Raw genomic sequence first — 18,099 nt, forward strand, 5'->3', positions numbered from 1 at the left:
AGTATCATCAATTCTGACAGATACAGTAAGTGCTTGCTCTCTCTCAATTTTCCTTCCCCTCCATGTCCTTTCCTCATTGCTAGTTAATAGATGATGTTTTTTATGTTACATTGCAATAATTGCCATGGCAACCTTGTGTGCTGCAAGGACTTGGAAATGGAGTCCCTGCATGAATTAGGGTTGTGGCAAAAGATGAAGAGCCATGATAGTCATTAGTCAGCAAATGCAGAGAATGAGCCAGGTTGGCATCTGTCTAGGGCAGGTTTGCTGTCTGCCACCACAAAGCAAAATACCTCCTCCATGGTAAAGCTATAGATTTCCTTGTGGCTAGCCCACCCAGAGTCTGGCAAGTTACTGTTCATTTTCATGCCTCTGCTATTGCTATGTGCATGTAAATGGAATTACAACCAAGACACCTCTGCAGCCTCATCTGGGTCTGTGCTCTTCTGGGTGTGTGTTTCTGCTGTGGAAAGAATCAGGAGACAAGTGGCTTGTCTTTTGTTGGATCTGCTGTGTTTGGGTCCCTAAAGTGTGCCTGCAGTCGTGGTGCTGCAGTGCGAGGCTTGCAGCTGCCTGGCCAGTCTTTATTACATTGCCTCTTTTCATGGGTGTCAGCTGAAGTAGGTGATTGGAAATAATGATTAGCTGGTGTACAGTGGGATGGAACTGAAAGTGGTGGAATTGGGAGGATTTTCATAGGGCTTAAGACCCTGTTGTAGGCTTGGAAAAGCCCTGGGGAAACCCTAACTCATGCACCAAGAAGCATCATTGTTGGAATGAGCTGTTTTACTGTTCTTGGGGGCGAGGGAACAGAGTCCTGCTCGCATGTAGCTCTCTGCTCATCTCCAAGCTGGTCTTGGACTTAGGTAGCTTGCTTTTAGTAGTGCTATCTTTAGTTTCATTCCCTAAGACATACTGTGATCACACATCTTTCTTGCATTTGAAGTAGAAAATCTGCAGGCTTTATCTAGGTGAGTCTCCAGTTTCCCACATGTTAAAACTTCCACCCCTTCCTTTGGGACTACCCAAGCCCAGTAAGTTTTCCCATCAGGAAACCTCTCCCAGCTTTCAGTCAAAAATTTCTTTTTAACCTTTGGCAATAGTGCTTCTGGTGTTGTTACTTGCAAACTGATAGGAAAGCTCTCTGCAGTGAGAGATTTGCTCCTCCCTTTCCTCCAGGAGAGGCTGGCAGATCTTCATGCAGCTTGTTCAGATGGATCTGTGCTAAGGAAGGGGTTTGTGTTAATACTAAACACTCTGGCAGGGTGTTAAACAACCATGATGGTCATGGTCAGCATGGGGTGAAATTTGCTACACAGTGGTGACATTTCTAAAGAAATAGAAAATGGTACATAGGCTAGGGGAAGACTAGCAAGGGAGCTGCCACTTGGCATTTCTGGATGCTCCTGCACTTGAGTGAAAGAAAATCTGTTGGTTTTTAATTCCTAAATGAAGCTAGAGCAGTGTCTACACTCAGTGAACAAAGTAGGTTATATACCAACTAGTCTCACCTCCTTAAATAAGGCTTTTGGTTATGCTATGGGTTCCTTGAGGTTTCTCCACATCAGACACAGAAGACAAGTAGGTTGAAACTGAAGTGGTTCCTCTAATTCCATGGCATAGGATGGTTCCTTGTACCTGGAGAATAGTAAAAATCCACTGTCTGCTCCACTGCTCAACTCTGAAGAGGTAGATGTAGATATATCTGATGTAGTCACCATTGAAGGTGTACTATATAGGAATATAGGGATTTTACACTATGTCAAACTGTATGCAACAGCTGCTGGCTTCATCACAGCATGCCTGTGAAACATTGCCTTGCTTAATATTGACTTATTCCAGTGGGTTTAAAACAGATCACTGTTTTAGTGGCCTCTGTGTGTGATTTACTTTGATAGGTGAAGTACTGCTGTCTGATAGAGACATTTATCCAAAGGAATATGTTGCTCATATTGGATGCCAGCCTAATACATGCTTGATTCTTAGGGAAATGCTGCTTTTCAGAGCAGCTCAGTTTCCTAGTTCATGAAGGCTGTAATCTGAGGGCCACATAATGACCAGTGCCATAAAGGAAGTTTTATTCATGCCTGTACCCTGACTGCTCAAGCCTGCCTAGCTTCATCTTTCCTGCTGGGTGGGTTCAAAGGAAACTGCCTGTTGATTAGAGTTCAGGCACAGCTTAATCTTCCAAGTTGGTGCAATAAGCAAAGGCACATGATTCAAAAAAATAAACAGAACATGGACGCCACTCTAGAAAGAAGGTGAAATAATTTTACTACCTATTTCCTGGTTTTTTATGTGTGTCTCAGTGTGAGTGGCACAAATGACAATATGGAGAGTACCACCCCATCTTTCCTCCCTCCCAAAAGACACCAAAAAACAAGATGGTTAAACATTAGGGGTTTATGCACAACCTTTCATCCAGTAGAAGTCACATGTCTCAACAGTAGAAACTGATAATGTAAATGTCATTTGTCACCTGTGAAGTGGATTGATCCTTCAGAATAATGAAATGTCATGGTTACAGAGGAATATAGGAACAAGCTGTTATGAGGATCATACACAGGTTGGCAAGTGTCTTGTTGCTAATTACTGTTTGAATGCTGGACACAATTTTCAGAGAGTCTTTCATTTTCAATGACATTTGTATTTCATATTTTCTTATGTGGCACTTTAAAATCTACAGAAAATTTATACAGAGGAATAGAAATGAACTAAGGAAATTACAAGACTTGTGCAGAAGGAAAAGCCATACTCAAGGCAAAATGGGTACTTTTATATGTATTTATTTTGTAGAGATTTGTCGAAACATTTCTCTTCCTCCCACTCAGCTGGTGTTCAGCAAACTGTACACTAGCTAAGGACAGCACCCGTTGCAGATGTTGTTACTATTTTAGTATTGCTTAGATGTTCTAACAGATACATAGATCTGCTGTTCTTCAAAATGGAAGTTACAAACCTAATATAAACATGAGATATATATGTGAGATGTGGTCTCATCATTTACTATCAGTATGATGTGAAGCTAATTTTACTTATATCTAAGTTCAAGACAAAATGCACTATTCCTTTTTTTTTTTGCAAGTGCATAGACTATATGTTAACTATCATACCAAGAGTCCCCAGGCTCTTCTTTCAAAAGGAAGTTAAGCATTTCAACCTGCTACATGAGGCTTCACACACATTTTTTTCTGGCAAGCACAGCTACCTGAACCAAACCAAGTTTTTTTTCTGACAGAAATGCTGTGTACCTTGTTAAAAGTTGATGCTGATGCTTTTCCTCTGTTTTTTTTCCCAGGATGATCCACTCACTAATCTAAACACAGCTTTTGATGTGGCTGAGAAATACCTGGATATTCCGAAGATGTTGGATGCAGAAGGTAGAGTAGAGTCCAACAGCTTTTAACTTGCTTTTTCTCGAGAAATTTTCCACTTCTTCTAGGTGGACTTCTTTTGTACAACATTTCAGTAACCTCTGAATGTTCCCTGCATGACTGTGTAGGAAATGTATAGGGAAAAACTTAAAATGGAATAATGAGTCACATGTTCTGCTTCCCTCTTCCTCCGCTGTCCTTCAATCTTTTGAGTCTAGTGTGGAGATCTTAGCTTGGGGTTGACAGACAAGGCAGAGATGAGTAACACCTGTCATCTGCTGACTGAAGTGTTCTCCTTCAGTTATCAGGCCCGTCACTGAGTTAGTGTATGGTGTAGGACTGTGTTCCTTTTGCTCCAGGGTTTTTTTGCTGTGGTCTTTTTGACATTGCTGGTGTTCTTCCTTTTGAGGGCATGATATTATTATAAACTGCTTTTTCTTGACTACTGAGAAGTGTTTGGCATGAAGATCCTTCACTGACTGGGACTGGAGACCAAGGCAGAGTTCCATGTTGTTCAGAGATGCTTTTGCTGCCAATTACGACTGCATCTCTGAGGCCACTGGGACAGCAAGCATTACTTTTCACAGCCTTGTCAGGACCAGCGTGGCAACAGATTTTGAAGACTGTAACTCTAGAATACAAACAACAGCCTGAAATAGTTCACTGGTTGTTGGCTGTTTGCCAAAAGCCAGCTGGTTTCAATGGTAGAAACTGTATTTCAGACTTGGGCAGGACAGGAGAAGCAGTTAAAGATTTTTGTTAAATAAAGGAGTAAGAGGACCAAAGAGGAAAGGTGGGAATGCGACAGCCAAACCCTGTATTTCAGTAACTAGAATATTCATATTCCTAGGTAGTATTTCCCATCCCCAGGGATAAGTTTTGCTTTCCTTGCACTCATCATGCTGAGGTAAAAAAAAAACCTGTAAGGTTTCCAGAGTAGATTCAAATGTTTCCTGCCATTCTGTAGGAGATACAGACACCTCCAAAATAAGTAGATCTCGCTTCAGATCTCAGCAAAAGAAGCAGTGATGAAGAGGGCCCCTGGCAGGAGTTCTCACTGCTCTTTACTGATCTGTCTCCTCCATCATGGAGTCGAGCTAATGTGCATTCCTCCACACCATTAATTCTGATCACTGGAGGTGTTGAGTTTCCCCTGAAACTAATGAAAGGGCCTCTTGAAATTCAAGCCATCATTGTGTTGAAATGAAGGAGGCAGGCATGGAGAAGAAGGGAGAAAGTATCTTTCCAGAAGAACAGAACTGCATGGAGGAATTGCAGTATAATATGTCTGTAAAAGTCATGTCAGCCTGATGCCAGTTTGGGTTGTTTCAATCCACCAATCACAGTAATGTTCTCAGGACAGGGAAGTGCTATGACACAAGATATGCTGACATATGGCTGCCTTAGCCTGGCCAGACTCTGAAGGAAATTTTATGATGAGGGAGGGGAACCAGAAGGGTGATCCTGGGTTCTGAGACACACACATCTGGGGATTGCTGGGAAGCCCTGTGGAATCGCTGTGACACACGCACACGCCGCAGCAGGCCTCCTGGACAGTTGTGGTTCTACCCCTCCTCTGCTTTCCTCCCATCAGTTGATTATGCTCTTTAACGAGAGGTTTTTTTTGACAGACATTGTTGGAACTGCCCGTCCTGACGAGAAAGCCATCATGACCTATGTTTCTAGCTTCTACCACGCCTTCTCAGGAGCCCAGAAGGTATCGCAGGATCCCAAGCTCCCTCCACAGAGCACACCTGGTGCCGTTGCTAATGTCCAAACCTTTTTTTTCTTTCTCTCTCTCCTCTCTAGCTACGGGCATCTTTATTATTATGTTCTTGGTAGAGTTGGCTGTTGGTTCAAAGTGGTGCCCCAGATATAATACATGGGGCAAGGGAGCCAGGAATTCCATTCCCCTATAGTCAGCAGTACTTCCAGTGGCACTTAGGTATGCCACACCTTGGCACACATGCAAATTTAAGGGAGTGGGGGGCTCTGCTTTCTCCATTTGCCTTATGAATTGCTGTTCTGATGGCCAAGAACCTGTACCTCTTGATCCTGGTAAATCTGAGCTAGGATGTTTGGTCTTAAAGCAAAGACTACCACAAAGATGCTCTGCGCAGCAGGAAACTGCAGCCTCCCTCCATGGGAAATAATACAGATACCTATTCACTTTTTGGGTTTTTTGCCTTTTCCAAAGATGGAGAAGGAGATCTGACTGAAGTTTTATGAAGGGTATAATGAATGGCCAAAGCTTTATCTTTTGCCTTATGTATGCTGCAGGTTCCAGCACCCTTGCTTTAAGGTCTGAACCTGCTGCTTCTCAAGCTTTGCCACAAATTCAGTCCCAGTTCACCTGGGGCTTACAAAGCATGTCTAACAAGTACATCCATGGTGGTTTTGCAAACAGAGCATTGCTCATCGTGACAGAGATGCCTGTTTTTATTCATTTGTTTCCTTTTATTCCCCTCTTTTGTCATCTGTGTTGGATATCAGGCAGTTGAGTCCTTGCTACTTCTGGCTTAGCCATTTTCCTATTGGTAATGGAGTCACTTAAGGAAAACGTTTTGTGGGTGAAATCTTGTACACATCTCTTGCCAAAACCAAGCAGCCTCCTGTACTTGAGTGCCTTAGGAACAGGCAGTGCGCGTTGCAGCAGAGCACAGCACAGATCCTGTGTAGGAAGTGCACTGCGTGGGAAGGCTCTGATCTCCAGCTCCTTGGCGTATGAAGGAAGGGCCTCGAGCACGGGCGTTCAGATCTCCAAACAGCTTGTTTGCATCCTTGGGCCAGGCCCCCAGACCGCAGCTGTGAAGGTGCAGAGCCCAGATCCTCCTCTCAGGATCCCCCTGGATTGGGGGGTAGGGAGGGGTGCCGCTTTGAGCCACAAGCCAACACTGCTAGCCACCTTCTGATCCGAATTCCCAGCTCTCCGCATGGAAATCTGTTTGGCCTGTCCTGCAATGCATGATGGGAAGTTTTCTCCCCCTCTCTCACGCCACCCATGATTGTTTTGTTTTATCCTATGTGCTGCTTCTTACTTTATCCTTTCAACCTCTTTTCCTTCTCTGCACAGATATTATAGGCACGCTAAGGCCGGATGAGAAGGCCATAATGACCTATGTCTCATGTTACTACCACGCCTTCTCAGGGGCGCAGAAGGTGAGACTTTACTGCTAACAACCCCTCCCCTCACCCTGCCCTGCCCACCTGTCCTCTCCAGTGAGGAATGCCAGACCCCTTGTAGGGAAGCCCAATGCATCCAGTGATGCATTTGGATATACCATCTGTAATCTTGCTGGAGAAGTGATGTAAATGTCCTTCGGACAGAGTTGAGCTGCTCCTTCCCTCCAGTCTCACACCACAGCAGAGGAGAAAGCATTTGGTAAAGCTGGCATTGGAAGATGAGTAGATGTCTGCTCTGACAGAGGCAGTACCCTTTCAGTAACTAGTGGGCATTGTCCTGGCCAGGCAGTGCACATCCAAAAGTACCACAGTCAAATCCGCCCACTCCAGGAAATGACAGCCTTTCCCACTTGGGCTGCCATCCTGCCTTCCACACTCAGCCTCCACGAAGTCAATGGTCTTTTCCTAGGCTGAATCATCCGTGAGCTGGTTACATAGCACATTTGTGCTCCAGCCATTTCTAACAGGCCTTCAGCTTTCCCAAACTTACATGCTTTTCCATTCAATGTTTCTTCCTTGTAATTCTCCTCTGTTTCCCAAACCACCTATATGTTTTATTTATCTTTCGGCTGCCTTGACCATTTCCTTAGTTTCAGGCCTTCCTTCTTCCTCTGCTTTCTATTTACTCCAAAGTCTCTTCGCCTGATATCAGGCTGTTTGGAACTAAATACTTGCAGACTGCCTTTGGGCAAGCCATTTCCCAGCAATCTTTTAAATAAGGGAAAAAGATCGATTCTTTTCTCCCATGTCATAACCTGAGCTTCGGCCCTTCCACAAGATTACTGCTAATTTGAAATAGGAGGCTTTAGAACAGTAAAATCTAAAACCCAAGACTACGTTCTTCATGTTCCAGACAGGCCATTTCTATTTGAGACACAGTCCTTGTGTTGCCCAGCTTGAGGGCTAATCTGACTCCAGGAAGACTCCCATCTCTTTTGTGCAAAGCAGTGCTGATCGTCCCAGCATTGATTCAGTTTCCATGCTGATGCTGGCTTTCAGAGGGCAAATGCAAGCAGTAGTTTCCAGGGAGCAGCTCTTTAGTTCAAGCTTTTTGTTCTCTTCCCGGTTTCATATAAATTACGTGGTACTGTCTTGTTTCCAAGGAGCTGGGAATGTGTCCCACAGCAGTGCAGTAGACTTGCCCATTTGGCATAATTTGTGTAGTCATGACTTTTCTGCTAGGATCCTGTGGTTTTTTTGTTCAAAACGCTCAAGACCAGTCTGCAAGCTCCAGCCAGCTGATACTTGCCCAGGAAGACTACTGTAGTTTCAGAAATCATGCCAGCCTCATGATAAGGCCTGCTGTGTGCCAGGTGCCCCTGAGGGACTGCTCCATGCAGTCTGCTTAACCTGAGGAACTCCAAACGAGGAAACATCAAACCACAATGTGAGGAGAGTTGTAGCCTGCTGCAGAAACAGCCGTGCCACTCACCAATCTCTTCCTTTTCTCTCTGCACCCATTCCATGATTTGGAAACCTGCTCAGCAGGTTCCATGCTCTGATCAGCAATTTAGGTGGATGCTCAGTCTCCTGGGATAACTGAAACATTCTTCTGCTTTCCTCAGGACCTGAACCAAGTAGCTGGGGCAAAAACTAGAGATGAAGTTTCTCAGTTATTGAAGTTTCAATCCCATGTAGACCAACTGGCTTACAGGGAAGATTTAGTATGTTATTAATTCTTTAGCAGTCCTGATGGGTCAGCAACTCAACTGTGCCCTGGCAGGAGGGGCACAGCTCCTTTCTGGAGCTGCCCTAGTCATAAATTAGCTGCTAAATGACACAGATTCAAACCCACAGGCAAATGCAAAGTGATTGCTGAGTACAAGCCCCTGCCCACATGTTTGTGTGTTGCCGCCTCATGCGGGGTTAGGTGATTTACTGTGATATTGCTCAATGTTTCATCCAGATTTTTCATTACTGCCACCAGGCCTGAAAGGAGAGTCCCATGAGCCGCTTTCTGCTTCTTTCATTCTCTTATCCTGAGCCTTTGAAGGTACAGGATCCCCAGCCTGACATGTGTATGTAGATGGCTGCTTTTTCTCTATGCCATTTTTTATATATATATTTGTAGGTATACTTGCTTTGGTTGGTTTGCTTGTTTTCTAACTGCTTCTGACTTTCACACTAAATGCATGCAACTACTGGTTGGCTTAATATTTTGTAAACTTGTGGCAATTTCTAACTAATGTTTTACTGTTTTATTAAGAGACTGTGTTTGGTGTATAGTATTTTAGAGTGGTCCTCTGAGGCCAGAGGACAGCAGCAGGCAGGCATCCCTGCATAGCGCACTGTGGGAATGCCTTCCTTCATAATCCTCAGCAGAAAGACTTGGATCCATGAACTAGAGAGACTGCAAACTCTACTCCTATCCTAAGCAGTTCAAGTTATGGTTGAGAAGTACAGAAAAGACAAAAGGCAGATAAATTGCTGCCATTCAGTTTTTCATTTTGATTCCATCAGACAGCATGTGCCTAGATGCAGCAGCATGGTATCACATAGAATGTCCTGGGCTTGCCCCCCTCCAGGACTCTGCAAGCAGTACAGTGTGTCAGCACCATGCTGCACCTATGCTCACACAGGTTCTCTGAGAATAAAGGTATGCAGCTTCCAGATCCCAGGATTCTACATTTTCTCAGTGCTGCCCTGTGCCTTGTGGGTATCTCAGCTTTTTTGGACTCAGCATGAACTTCGCTGCCTTTAGCAGTGTGGGAAGCCAAAATAGCTTTTTCCACTGAACTAATGACAGTGTAGGGGGAGCTGCCTTGGCCTCTTGTAAACATCTTGGTGTGCCACTCTTCTTTTACCTAAAGTGTTTCACTTTAGTTTTGAGGTTGCCATCACCATGGATCAGCTCATTAGCAGTAGTGTGGGGAGTATTTGTGAAGGTTGCCTGAAAGCTCTGGCATGCTTTTGTCCTACCTTGCTCAGAGCACAGTGTAACACATTGCTTGGGACATTAATGGTGACTGTGGCCACAGAACTTTTCCTGTGGCTGCAGCAACAGCATGCTATTGCATAGAGCAGTAGCAGTTCCAAGGCAAGAACCATTGGGAGGCAAGTACTGGTGGGGGAAAGAAAGCCTCTGCACTTCTGCCATTAGGATAATACAAATAATGTCATAACTGCTGACATTCTTAGGGTCTTTTTGTTTGGACAGTTGTTCAACATGCATATATACACACAGATATTTAAACTTGGGCAGCTGGAGAAAGTCTATCATCAGATACATGTAAATATGCCTCAGTGGAATGGGGTCCTGCCTGCACAGCTGGCTGCTGCTGCAGTGAGCTCATGGGGTGTAAAAATAAGAAAGTTAAATGAACACCTCTCCTGGAGTGATTGAGATAAACATTAGGTATTGCCAGTTCCCTGCAGTCACTAGGCATATCATGGCAAGGCTCTAGCAAAGTCTTTTTGACATACTGTTTGGTCCCATGTCTGTAGTTCTCTCTGTATATCAAAAAACACTCCATTAGAGTACAAACTTTAGTTAAAAATAGGTCAAAGTACAAGCTTTCTTAAATGTAACCATTGTTTGCACTTTCTGTAGATTTCTTTTTAAGTGAAATTGCTCCTTTTCCTGTACAGGTCTCTATGATGTGTTTTAAATTAGCTGGTAATCTGTGTATCTCATAGCTGGTCTGCTTTAGTGAAGGGCAGATGACTGAATAGATGTTTTAACAGCTTCATTTCATTCTACAAATTAATAAGATTGCTGTGTCCCCTGGGACCTTAGCAATCCATACATCACTGTACAACCTATGACTTTATTGCCATTCTTGCTGCTTCACATCAGCTGCAAAAATTAGAAGCTTTTTTCTCAAATGTCCTTGAAGATTGAATAAACAGATAATAAAAGGTCATTTAAAAATAGAAAAAGGTTGAAACTTACCAGCTATAAACTCAGCAAAACTTATTTTGGCATCAGTCCTAAATGTAGTTTTGAGGCAGGATGCAGCATTCACAGTTGATTTGTTGTAGAGCTGCTATGTAGACTCTCCTCCTTATTTGCACTTAGCCTCTGTAAGGAGGACTTCTCCTGAGGGTGCCTGTGGGTACCCCTAGCACCTTCCCCAGGCACCAGGGTCACAGCTGTACTGTGGTAAGAGGGGTATGAGCAATCCCCTGATGCATCACAGGGGCATATCCTCAGGCTTTCTGGCATGGCACACACCATGGTAATGATAAAAGGAGCTGATAACCCACAGATACATTCTGTGCAAGGATCAGCCTGCTTGTAAGTCCCCCGTGCTAAATACACTCAGACTGACTGCTTCTGAGTTCATAGCTGGGATTTTTCTGATCCTTACTTTCTAAATTCATGTTCTAACATGTTGAGCTCCCTGCAGAGAACTAGGTTTGGTCTCACAATGGAAAGAAAGAAAGAGGCTCCAAACCTAAATAGTAGCAGTAGGATTTTTTTTTTTAATTGTGAGACTTGTTTTGGAAGAGTAAGCAGAAAGATTACCCAGAAAAATGGGGGGAAGATAAATCCTCTTCTCAGCTGGATCATGAGACTCTGAGTACATGGTAGGTGTGTGCCTCCACCAAGGAGATGGCCCTGTAGTCAGTGCCAGAAATACAGGGAAAACTGGAAGACAGTTCTGCTGGGCAGAATTTAATATTAAAAGAAGTATCTACCATTTAATCTGCCAAACAAAATTAGGAATTTTCCATTAAGTCCAGTCTTTGGGTTAACTCTGTCTGGGTAGTTCTTTCCTGGGGTAAAAGTATAGAGAGTCTCATCAGCTTGACATGACTTTTACTGCTCTTCCAGCTCAGAATGCTGGTATGGGGAGTGGATGTGGCAGCAGAAACCCCCTATCTTTGTGAAGAGGTAGACAGGGTTCGTCTGGTAGGAAGCAAACAAGGCCCTCTTACAGAAGCAGCTCCAGAAAAAGCATAGAAAGAAACACTGGTTGTCCCGCAGCATATAGGGTAGAATCAGTACGGCTGAGAATCTCTGAAGAAAGGAAAAAACAAGTCATCAGAGAAGGTCACATGGAAAGCAGAGAGGTCAGGACAGACATACCAAAGTGTAGACTAGGAGTTGCTAGAGCTGAGGGTAGGAGATTTTACCTGCAGGTATGTAGCAGGAAGCTAAGCTGCAGGTTTTGGTTTGGGGTTTTTTTTTCACATTTTTCCCTTCTTCCATTTTTCTTCTCTTTGTCAGGCGGAGACAGCAGCAAATCGTATCTGCAAGGTGCTGGCAGTCAACCAAGAAAATGAACAGCTCATGGAAGACTACGAAAAACTGGCCAGTGATGTAGGTGTTGATTTCTGAGTGGTGGTATGCAGAAAAGAATTGCATTTAATGCTGATAAGCAATCTTGGGGAGTGCTAATTACCCACTGCTATTTTCCCTGGAAAATTATTTTTTCCTCTTCAAATTAAAGACTGAAGTTACCTTAAAGACAGGAGCAGTCTACTTTAAAACAGAAAGCTTCCACAGAGATGCTTTGAATTTCTCAATTTATTAGGAGACAACTCAGAAATGCTAAAATCGAAGGAAAAATCAAGTTGGTTTAACTTGCATTCATCAGGACTATACAAGTTCATCACATCTTCCATACAGCTTGTATGCTAATATACTGTAGAAGTTGGATCAGAGAATAAAAGTTAGAGATATTTGAGGAAAGAAATATGCTTTTGCTGATAATGGAGAGCATCTGTGTCAGATACAAACTGGAGGCTGCATTTGTTCACTGAGAAGGCTGACAGACTGACAACAGGGAAACTACAAGAGACCAAATGTGGACTGGGGTATGTTTGTGGTAGATAAGTAGGGAGGAGAAGATGGACAACAGAAGGACAAACCTAACCCATAAGCCTGGTTACAGCCTGATCTGAAAAGCTTAGGGCACTACTCCACTCACACTGTAGACTGCCTACTGCATTAGCATTTTGCCAGTTCTCCAGATTGGTTTGTTACGGAGGTATTTTCAAAGAGCAGCAGTGACTTTGAGGAAACTAGAGTGGGAAAGTGTAAGGCTGAACTGAAGGCAAGAATTTGATTTCTCCTGTCAGATTCTTCTGGAGATAATATGACTTAGAGCATCCTTTAGTTATGAAACAGTCCAGCAAAATTCTTAAGGCTTTAACATAATCTGAGGATATCATTTTGGTCCTGCTTGTGCAAAAGCTGTCCCTTAAGCATGTTGGATTGGCACTGCTGCAACAAGCAGGACTACTTAGTGTGGTAGGGAATGTGCTACTCATTAAAGAAAAAAAAAGCACTTCCAGAAAAGCTGCCAAACTTTTCTTTGTGAGTCCTGCTGGTGGCAGAATCTTTCTGACAGCAAACATAAAAGTAAATGGCCCCTTATGAAATCAGAGTAACACTTGCAGTTTCAGCACAGTTTTCAGTTCAAGGCTTCTTGTCATTGCTCCTTCCAGCTGCTGGAGTGGATTCGTCGCACCATCCCCTGGCTGGAGAACCGGGCCCCAGAGAACACCATGCAAGCCATGCAGCAGAAGCTGGAGGACTTCCGGGACTACCGCCGCCTGCACAAGCCCCCCAAGGTCCAAGAGAAGTGCCAACTCGAGATCAATTTCAACACCTTGCAGACCAAGCTGCGGCTCAGCAACAGGCCAGCCTTCATGCCCTCCGAAGGGAAAATGGTCTCGGTGAGTGGGGGTGACTGCTTCTATATACCCCAAACGTGCCTGAAAAATGAGACTCCCTTTCTGCCCATGGGTGGGCAGAGAATGCCCACCTTCATAGTGAGATACTCTGTGGGAAGAACCCTGCAAAATATAAATCAGGGAGGCCATGATAGGAGAGGATCAAGTGATCCTTGCTTCTCTGTGTCTAAATCAGACTCTGAGGCTCTTCACCAGTCACCTGCCTTTATGAGGAGATGTCTCGGTGGCTTTTGGTCTTCCTGATTCAGAAACAGTTGAGTTTTATTAAAGTTTCATGCAGGGGAACTTTAAAACTCTAGAAGTGTTTAGAGAGACTTTTTTCTGCAGTTATATACTGGCACTTCAAGTCCTGCTTAAGTCTAACACTTTGTCTCCCTGACTTGTCTACAGAACCCTGTGAGATGAAAAGCCCATGCTCATTCCCTCCAATCAGTTGGAGCCATGTAGTTCACTGAGACTAATGCTGGTGAACATCTTCCCTCCAACTTGCCTTTCCTTTTCATGTTTCTGTCTCTAGGATATAAACAATGCCTGGGGTGGCCTAGAGCAGGCTGAGAAGGGCTACGAGGAGTGGTTATTGAATGAAATCCGGAGGCTAGAGAGGCTGGATCACCTGGCAGAGAAATTCCGGCAGAAGGCATCCATTCATGAGTCCTGGACAGATGGTAATGCCAGCCTACATGCTTCCTATTGCCTGACACAGCGCTGATTGTTATGTAGGGAGGAGGAGATGGATTCTGCATGGGTCCTTCCATGAGAGTTTCCTTTTGAGAAGTCTAGATTTATTTCTTATTTTATTAGAAAACAGTGTATGGAAACCAGCTTGATCTCTGTTCTGCGTTATGCAGTCAACATTGGCGTTTCCTAACTGTAGCAAAGTAAGAACTTGGGCTAGAAGAGAGCAGCTACAGAGCAGAGGAAAAGTTCCTCTACAGTAAATGTTACCATTGGCTTTTACAGGATCAGCATAACCCATTTTGCACATACTGAGACGAGTCCAGTATAAACCGTGACAGTGCTGGCTTAAGCTACATTATGTGCCTTTCTGTGTTGTTAAAGGCAAACTCACACTTCGTGATTTGAAAGTGAGCATTGTGCTTCTCTTAAGCCAGCAGGCACGGGGACAAGCCTTGGGCAGGGCAGCTGGAGTGAGGCCGATGCCCTTTTGACAGCCCTCGAGGGTGCCTGGGTGGAGAGAGCTGGTTTTGGCCACCCTGGGTCCTGTCCTTTATTCTTCTGTCCTTTGGCTCCCTCCCCAGGTAAGGAAGCAATGCTGCAGCAGAAGGATTACGAAACTGCGACCCTCTCGGAGATAAAGGCCCTGCTGAAGAAACACGAGGCCTTTGAGAGTGACCTGGCTGCACACCAGGATCGCGTGGAACAGATTGCTGCTATTGCACAAGAGCTCAAGTACGGCACCCCAGCGCACGTCCTATCCTCGGGGCCGGGGACACATAGTGAGCCTTGCCCTCTGCAGAGCAAAAAATCCATCCCCATACAAAAATGCTGGGAATTCCCAGTGTTTCCAAACAGTATCTAGGATACTGCTATCCAGTATCCGGACACCAGAAAAACAGACCAGAAAATGGATGAGCCGTGGGTGCTGTTGAGGAGGAGGCAGGGTTATGTTCCTAAGCCAAGTTTCCATCCTCTTCCAGTTCATTATGCTACCATGAACCCTTTCCTAAAGAGTCTGACCTGCTGCTGGCACATGCTCTGTTTCAGAGTTGTAGCACGGTCATATTTTTCCAGGAACAGAAGTAAAGAGGAGATGATAGGAGGGACTCAGTTTGCTCTCTTTTATTAAAAAAAAAAAGCCTTCCTTATTCCAGCAGGGAAAAAGCTGCTTGAGCCCATTGTGGCCTCATTCTTTCCCCCAGGAGTACCTGCACTGTGTGCACTCTGTTCAGCACTTACTGCAGGGCATCCTCAGAGCAGAACAGCTCTTTCCCTGCTTCCCTCCAGCTTGGAAGCCTTCACCTCCACTCCTTTTCCTGGAGTAATACAGCCTATCAGGAAAAATGGGGGACTCATCAGCATTGCTAGAGATAGCAGGCAGGCAAAGAGCTAGTGGCTGCAGCTCAGGGAGGTTTTGAAACCCTGCATGTTTCTTGGCAAAAAGCAGTCTGAACTACTTGGTTTTGACTCTGTTTCCTGTTTTAAAAAGATTTATGTATTACACTGGTCTGAGGTTAATGTCTGGGCCAAGATCAGTCCTCTTGGGTTGAAGAGCTGTTTTTCTCTAAAAAATTAAGATTATTGGATCAAGATCATTATCTTCTTTAACAACAGAGATTTACAGAATTGCTCTCTTGTCCACTGGAGGATTGACCTTGGAACAGGAGGAGGGTTCAAGGCAATCCTCCATGTCAGTAAGATTAAAACTGAGTCTGTCTAGTCAGCAAGCATTACCTGACGTACCATTTTCCAAGCACACACTACATGTCAGCCAAAGCAGCTGCAGCTCTAAGAACAGAGAAGACTGAGGCCTAAGCTGTGGGAGAGGTTATTTCTTCGAAAGTGTGAGAACAGCAGGCTCTGCTATTGTTATAAAAGCCATCTTCCATTTCAGCAGAGGCCATGCCCTGAAAAAATATGGCAGAGCTCTTTTCTCCCCCAGAGGCACACTGCCAGAGAGATGCAGAGGGTGTGGAAGAAGCCACTGCAGCTGCCCATGGCAGGAATGTTTGGGGGCATGGCATGCTCCCCTCTCTAGCTGTAGTGGTCCAGCACAGGTGTGTTACAAGTCAGGCTTTCAGAAGGAGTTCTTTCATCTGCAGTGCTGGCTGTGTAGCAAAGTAGATCAAGCAACTGATCTGGATTAAAAATCTAGGAAAGAAGTTATTTTTAGCCCAAATCAGTTTCCTGGCTAGTTTACTGGAGGACTCTACCAACAGCTGTGCCCACACACCCCAGGAGGTCAATACAATGGCATGAAGAAACTAGGCTGGGGGAGGCAAGAGTGTAACTTGCATTACTGCTTAAAGAATTGCTCATCAGATGGCTCAGGGTCACTCAGTGATTTTTTCCCAGTGATTTATTTGGGGTTTTTCTTTCAAGGCTGACACTTTCCAGATTGGCTGGTCTCCTGCCTGCAGATTTCTCTCTCTCTGACCATGTGCAGAACCTTGAGCACAAAGGAATGCAAGGCTGCAAGCTTTAGTGTGCCCTTGTGCTCTCCTTTCCCCAGTCATACTTTTACCAGCCTGTGTTCCTTGAGTGTCAGCCTATAGACATGTCAGCAAAGCACTTCTTCTCAGGCATACAGGAGAGAATCCTACACAGTTATTCTGGGATTGTCCTAAATAAATTTACTGGGTTATGTAATTTAGCTATTCCTTGCCACCTGTACTGTGCAATTCTTAGGACAATCTCAAGCAGTTTCTTATGTTCCTAATAAAATCTTCAGTTTCCATTCTGATGTATAAGACACAATTTGTTAGACTGCATAATGTTCTTAGCAGAATACAGGAGCAGATTGCTCTGATCATAATCTCCTTATTTCCAGTTGGAGCAAAAGTCTATGCTCCCTTCCCCCTTTAGCAAGTTATTCCCATCAGGTAGCCACCCTCAGTATTTGTTGAGGCCTTGGGTGGTCCTGTTCTGTGCTGTTTGATTCAGCATAACATACACTGTCTCCTAAACTAGATCCTGGTATCATCCTGACTTGCTTTATTTGCAGCGACCACAATCTCTTTGTCAGACTGTCTTCAAGACTGATCAAGATTTCTAATGGGTTTCTCTTATTTCTGTACAGGGTCATTATTTGACTACTTGTCATTTTTTTTCCCATCCTTTATAGTGAGCTGGACTATTATGACTCACCCAGTGTCAATGCCAGGTGCCAGAAGATCTGTGATCAGTGGGATAATCTGGGTGCCCTAACCCAGAAACGTAGAGAAGCCTTGGAGGTGAGATATATATTACAAGTTGGACCTTCTGGGTAGTGCATTCGTGGGGTCCAAGCTGCAGTGGGCACAAGCAATATCAGCTCCCTTGTGAACTCCTAGAACATGCTGGACTGCAAACAAGGGTTACATTTCAGTATGCTTAGGGTGTTTTTCTTCCAGCCCAGTTATGGTACCATTTGTTTACTCAGGCTATTGATTTATTTATTTTTACTTTTTTTGTATTTTATAAGCTCATTCTGCCTGAAATTCTGCCTTGTTTTGTTTTATCAAGAGGACCTTGGATTTCTTTTTATTTCCCTTACAGGGAAAAAAATCTGTCCAGTGTGTAATCTCTAACAGCAGTGAGATTTTTAGTGACATGCCATCCTGGGAGCACCAAGGAGGTCTGAAAGGAAGGGACAGTTCAGACAACCCATGTATCTATGTGATAATTCTTCTCCAACCATCTCTCCTGATTTTCTTTCTTTTTCTTTCTTTTTGTGCATGCACAGAGGACAGAGAAACTACTAGAAACAATTGATCAGTTGTACCTGGAGTATGCCAAACGAGCTGCCCCTTTCAATAACTGGATGGAAGGGGCCATGGAGGATCTGCAGGACACATTTATCGTTCACACCATTGAGGAGATCCAGGTACAGAGCTGTCTTTTGCACCAATTAGGAGGGGACAGTGAGAAGTTTGGGATCTCCTGAGTTGTATGAATTCAGAGTGGTATGAATTTATAGGTTATATTTTGTGCTTCTGCTCTATTGTGTGAGCCTTATGAAGAGAAACAAAAATGAGTATGTTTTTCCCTGATTTTCTCCAAAAACCTGAATCTGAATAGGTATAAAGCATACATACATCAACAATACATCGTTTGGTCCTATGTGATAGGATGTACCATGAGGACAGTTGAGCTAATAGCTGGTTTTTGGTGAGCACAAGAAAAGTCAGAATTGTCCACTTTGGTGCTGAATTACCATTTGAAATCAAAGTTGTCTTGC

General features: G+C 44.2%; 1 protein-coding gene across 5 annotated transcripts in view; it reads left to right on the forward strand.

Annotated features, from left to right (window-relative positions):
- Positions 1-18,099, forward strand: part of ACTN1 (actinin alpha 1) — an 85,699-nt gene that overhangs the window by 56,376 nt on the left and 11,224 nt on the right. For 3 of the 5 annotated variants that reach the window (XM_058842207.1, XM_058842187.1, XM_058842169.1), the window contains exons 7-14: positions 3,299-3,380; positions 5,006-5,091; positions 11,731-11,823; positions 12,954-13,184; positions 13,720-13,867; positions 14,462-14,612; positions 17,005-17,113; positions 17,605-17,745. In XM_058842207.1, coding sequence (XP_058698190.1) covers positions 3,299-3,380; positions 5,006-5,091; positions 11,731-11,823; positions 12,954-13,184; positions 13,720-13,867; positions 14,462-14,612; positions 17,005-17,113; positions 17,605-17,745 — 1,041 coding nt within the window. Of the gene's footprint in view, positions 1-3,298; positions 3,381-5,005; positions 5,092-6,447; positions 6,534-11,730; positions 11,824-12,953; positions 13,185-13,719; positions 13,868-14,461; positions 14,613-17,004; positions 17,114-17,604; positions 17,746-18,099 lie in introns of all 5 variants that reach the window. The other 2 variants (XM_058842178.1, XM_058842198.1) reach the window with 1 other exon arrangement.

Source organism: Poecile atricapillus, chromosome 1 (assembly GCF_030490865.1).
Source record: "Poecile atricapillus isolate bPoeAtr1 chromosome 1, bPoeAtr1.hap1, whole genome shotgun sequence".
NCBI lineage: Eukaryota > Metazoa > Chordata > Aves > Passeriformes > Paridae > Poecile > Poecile atricapillus.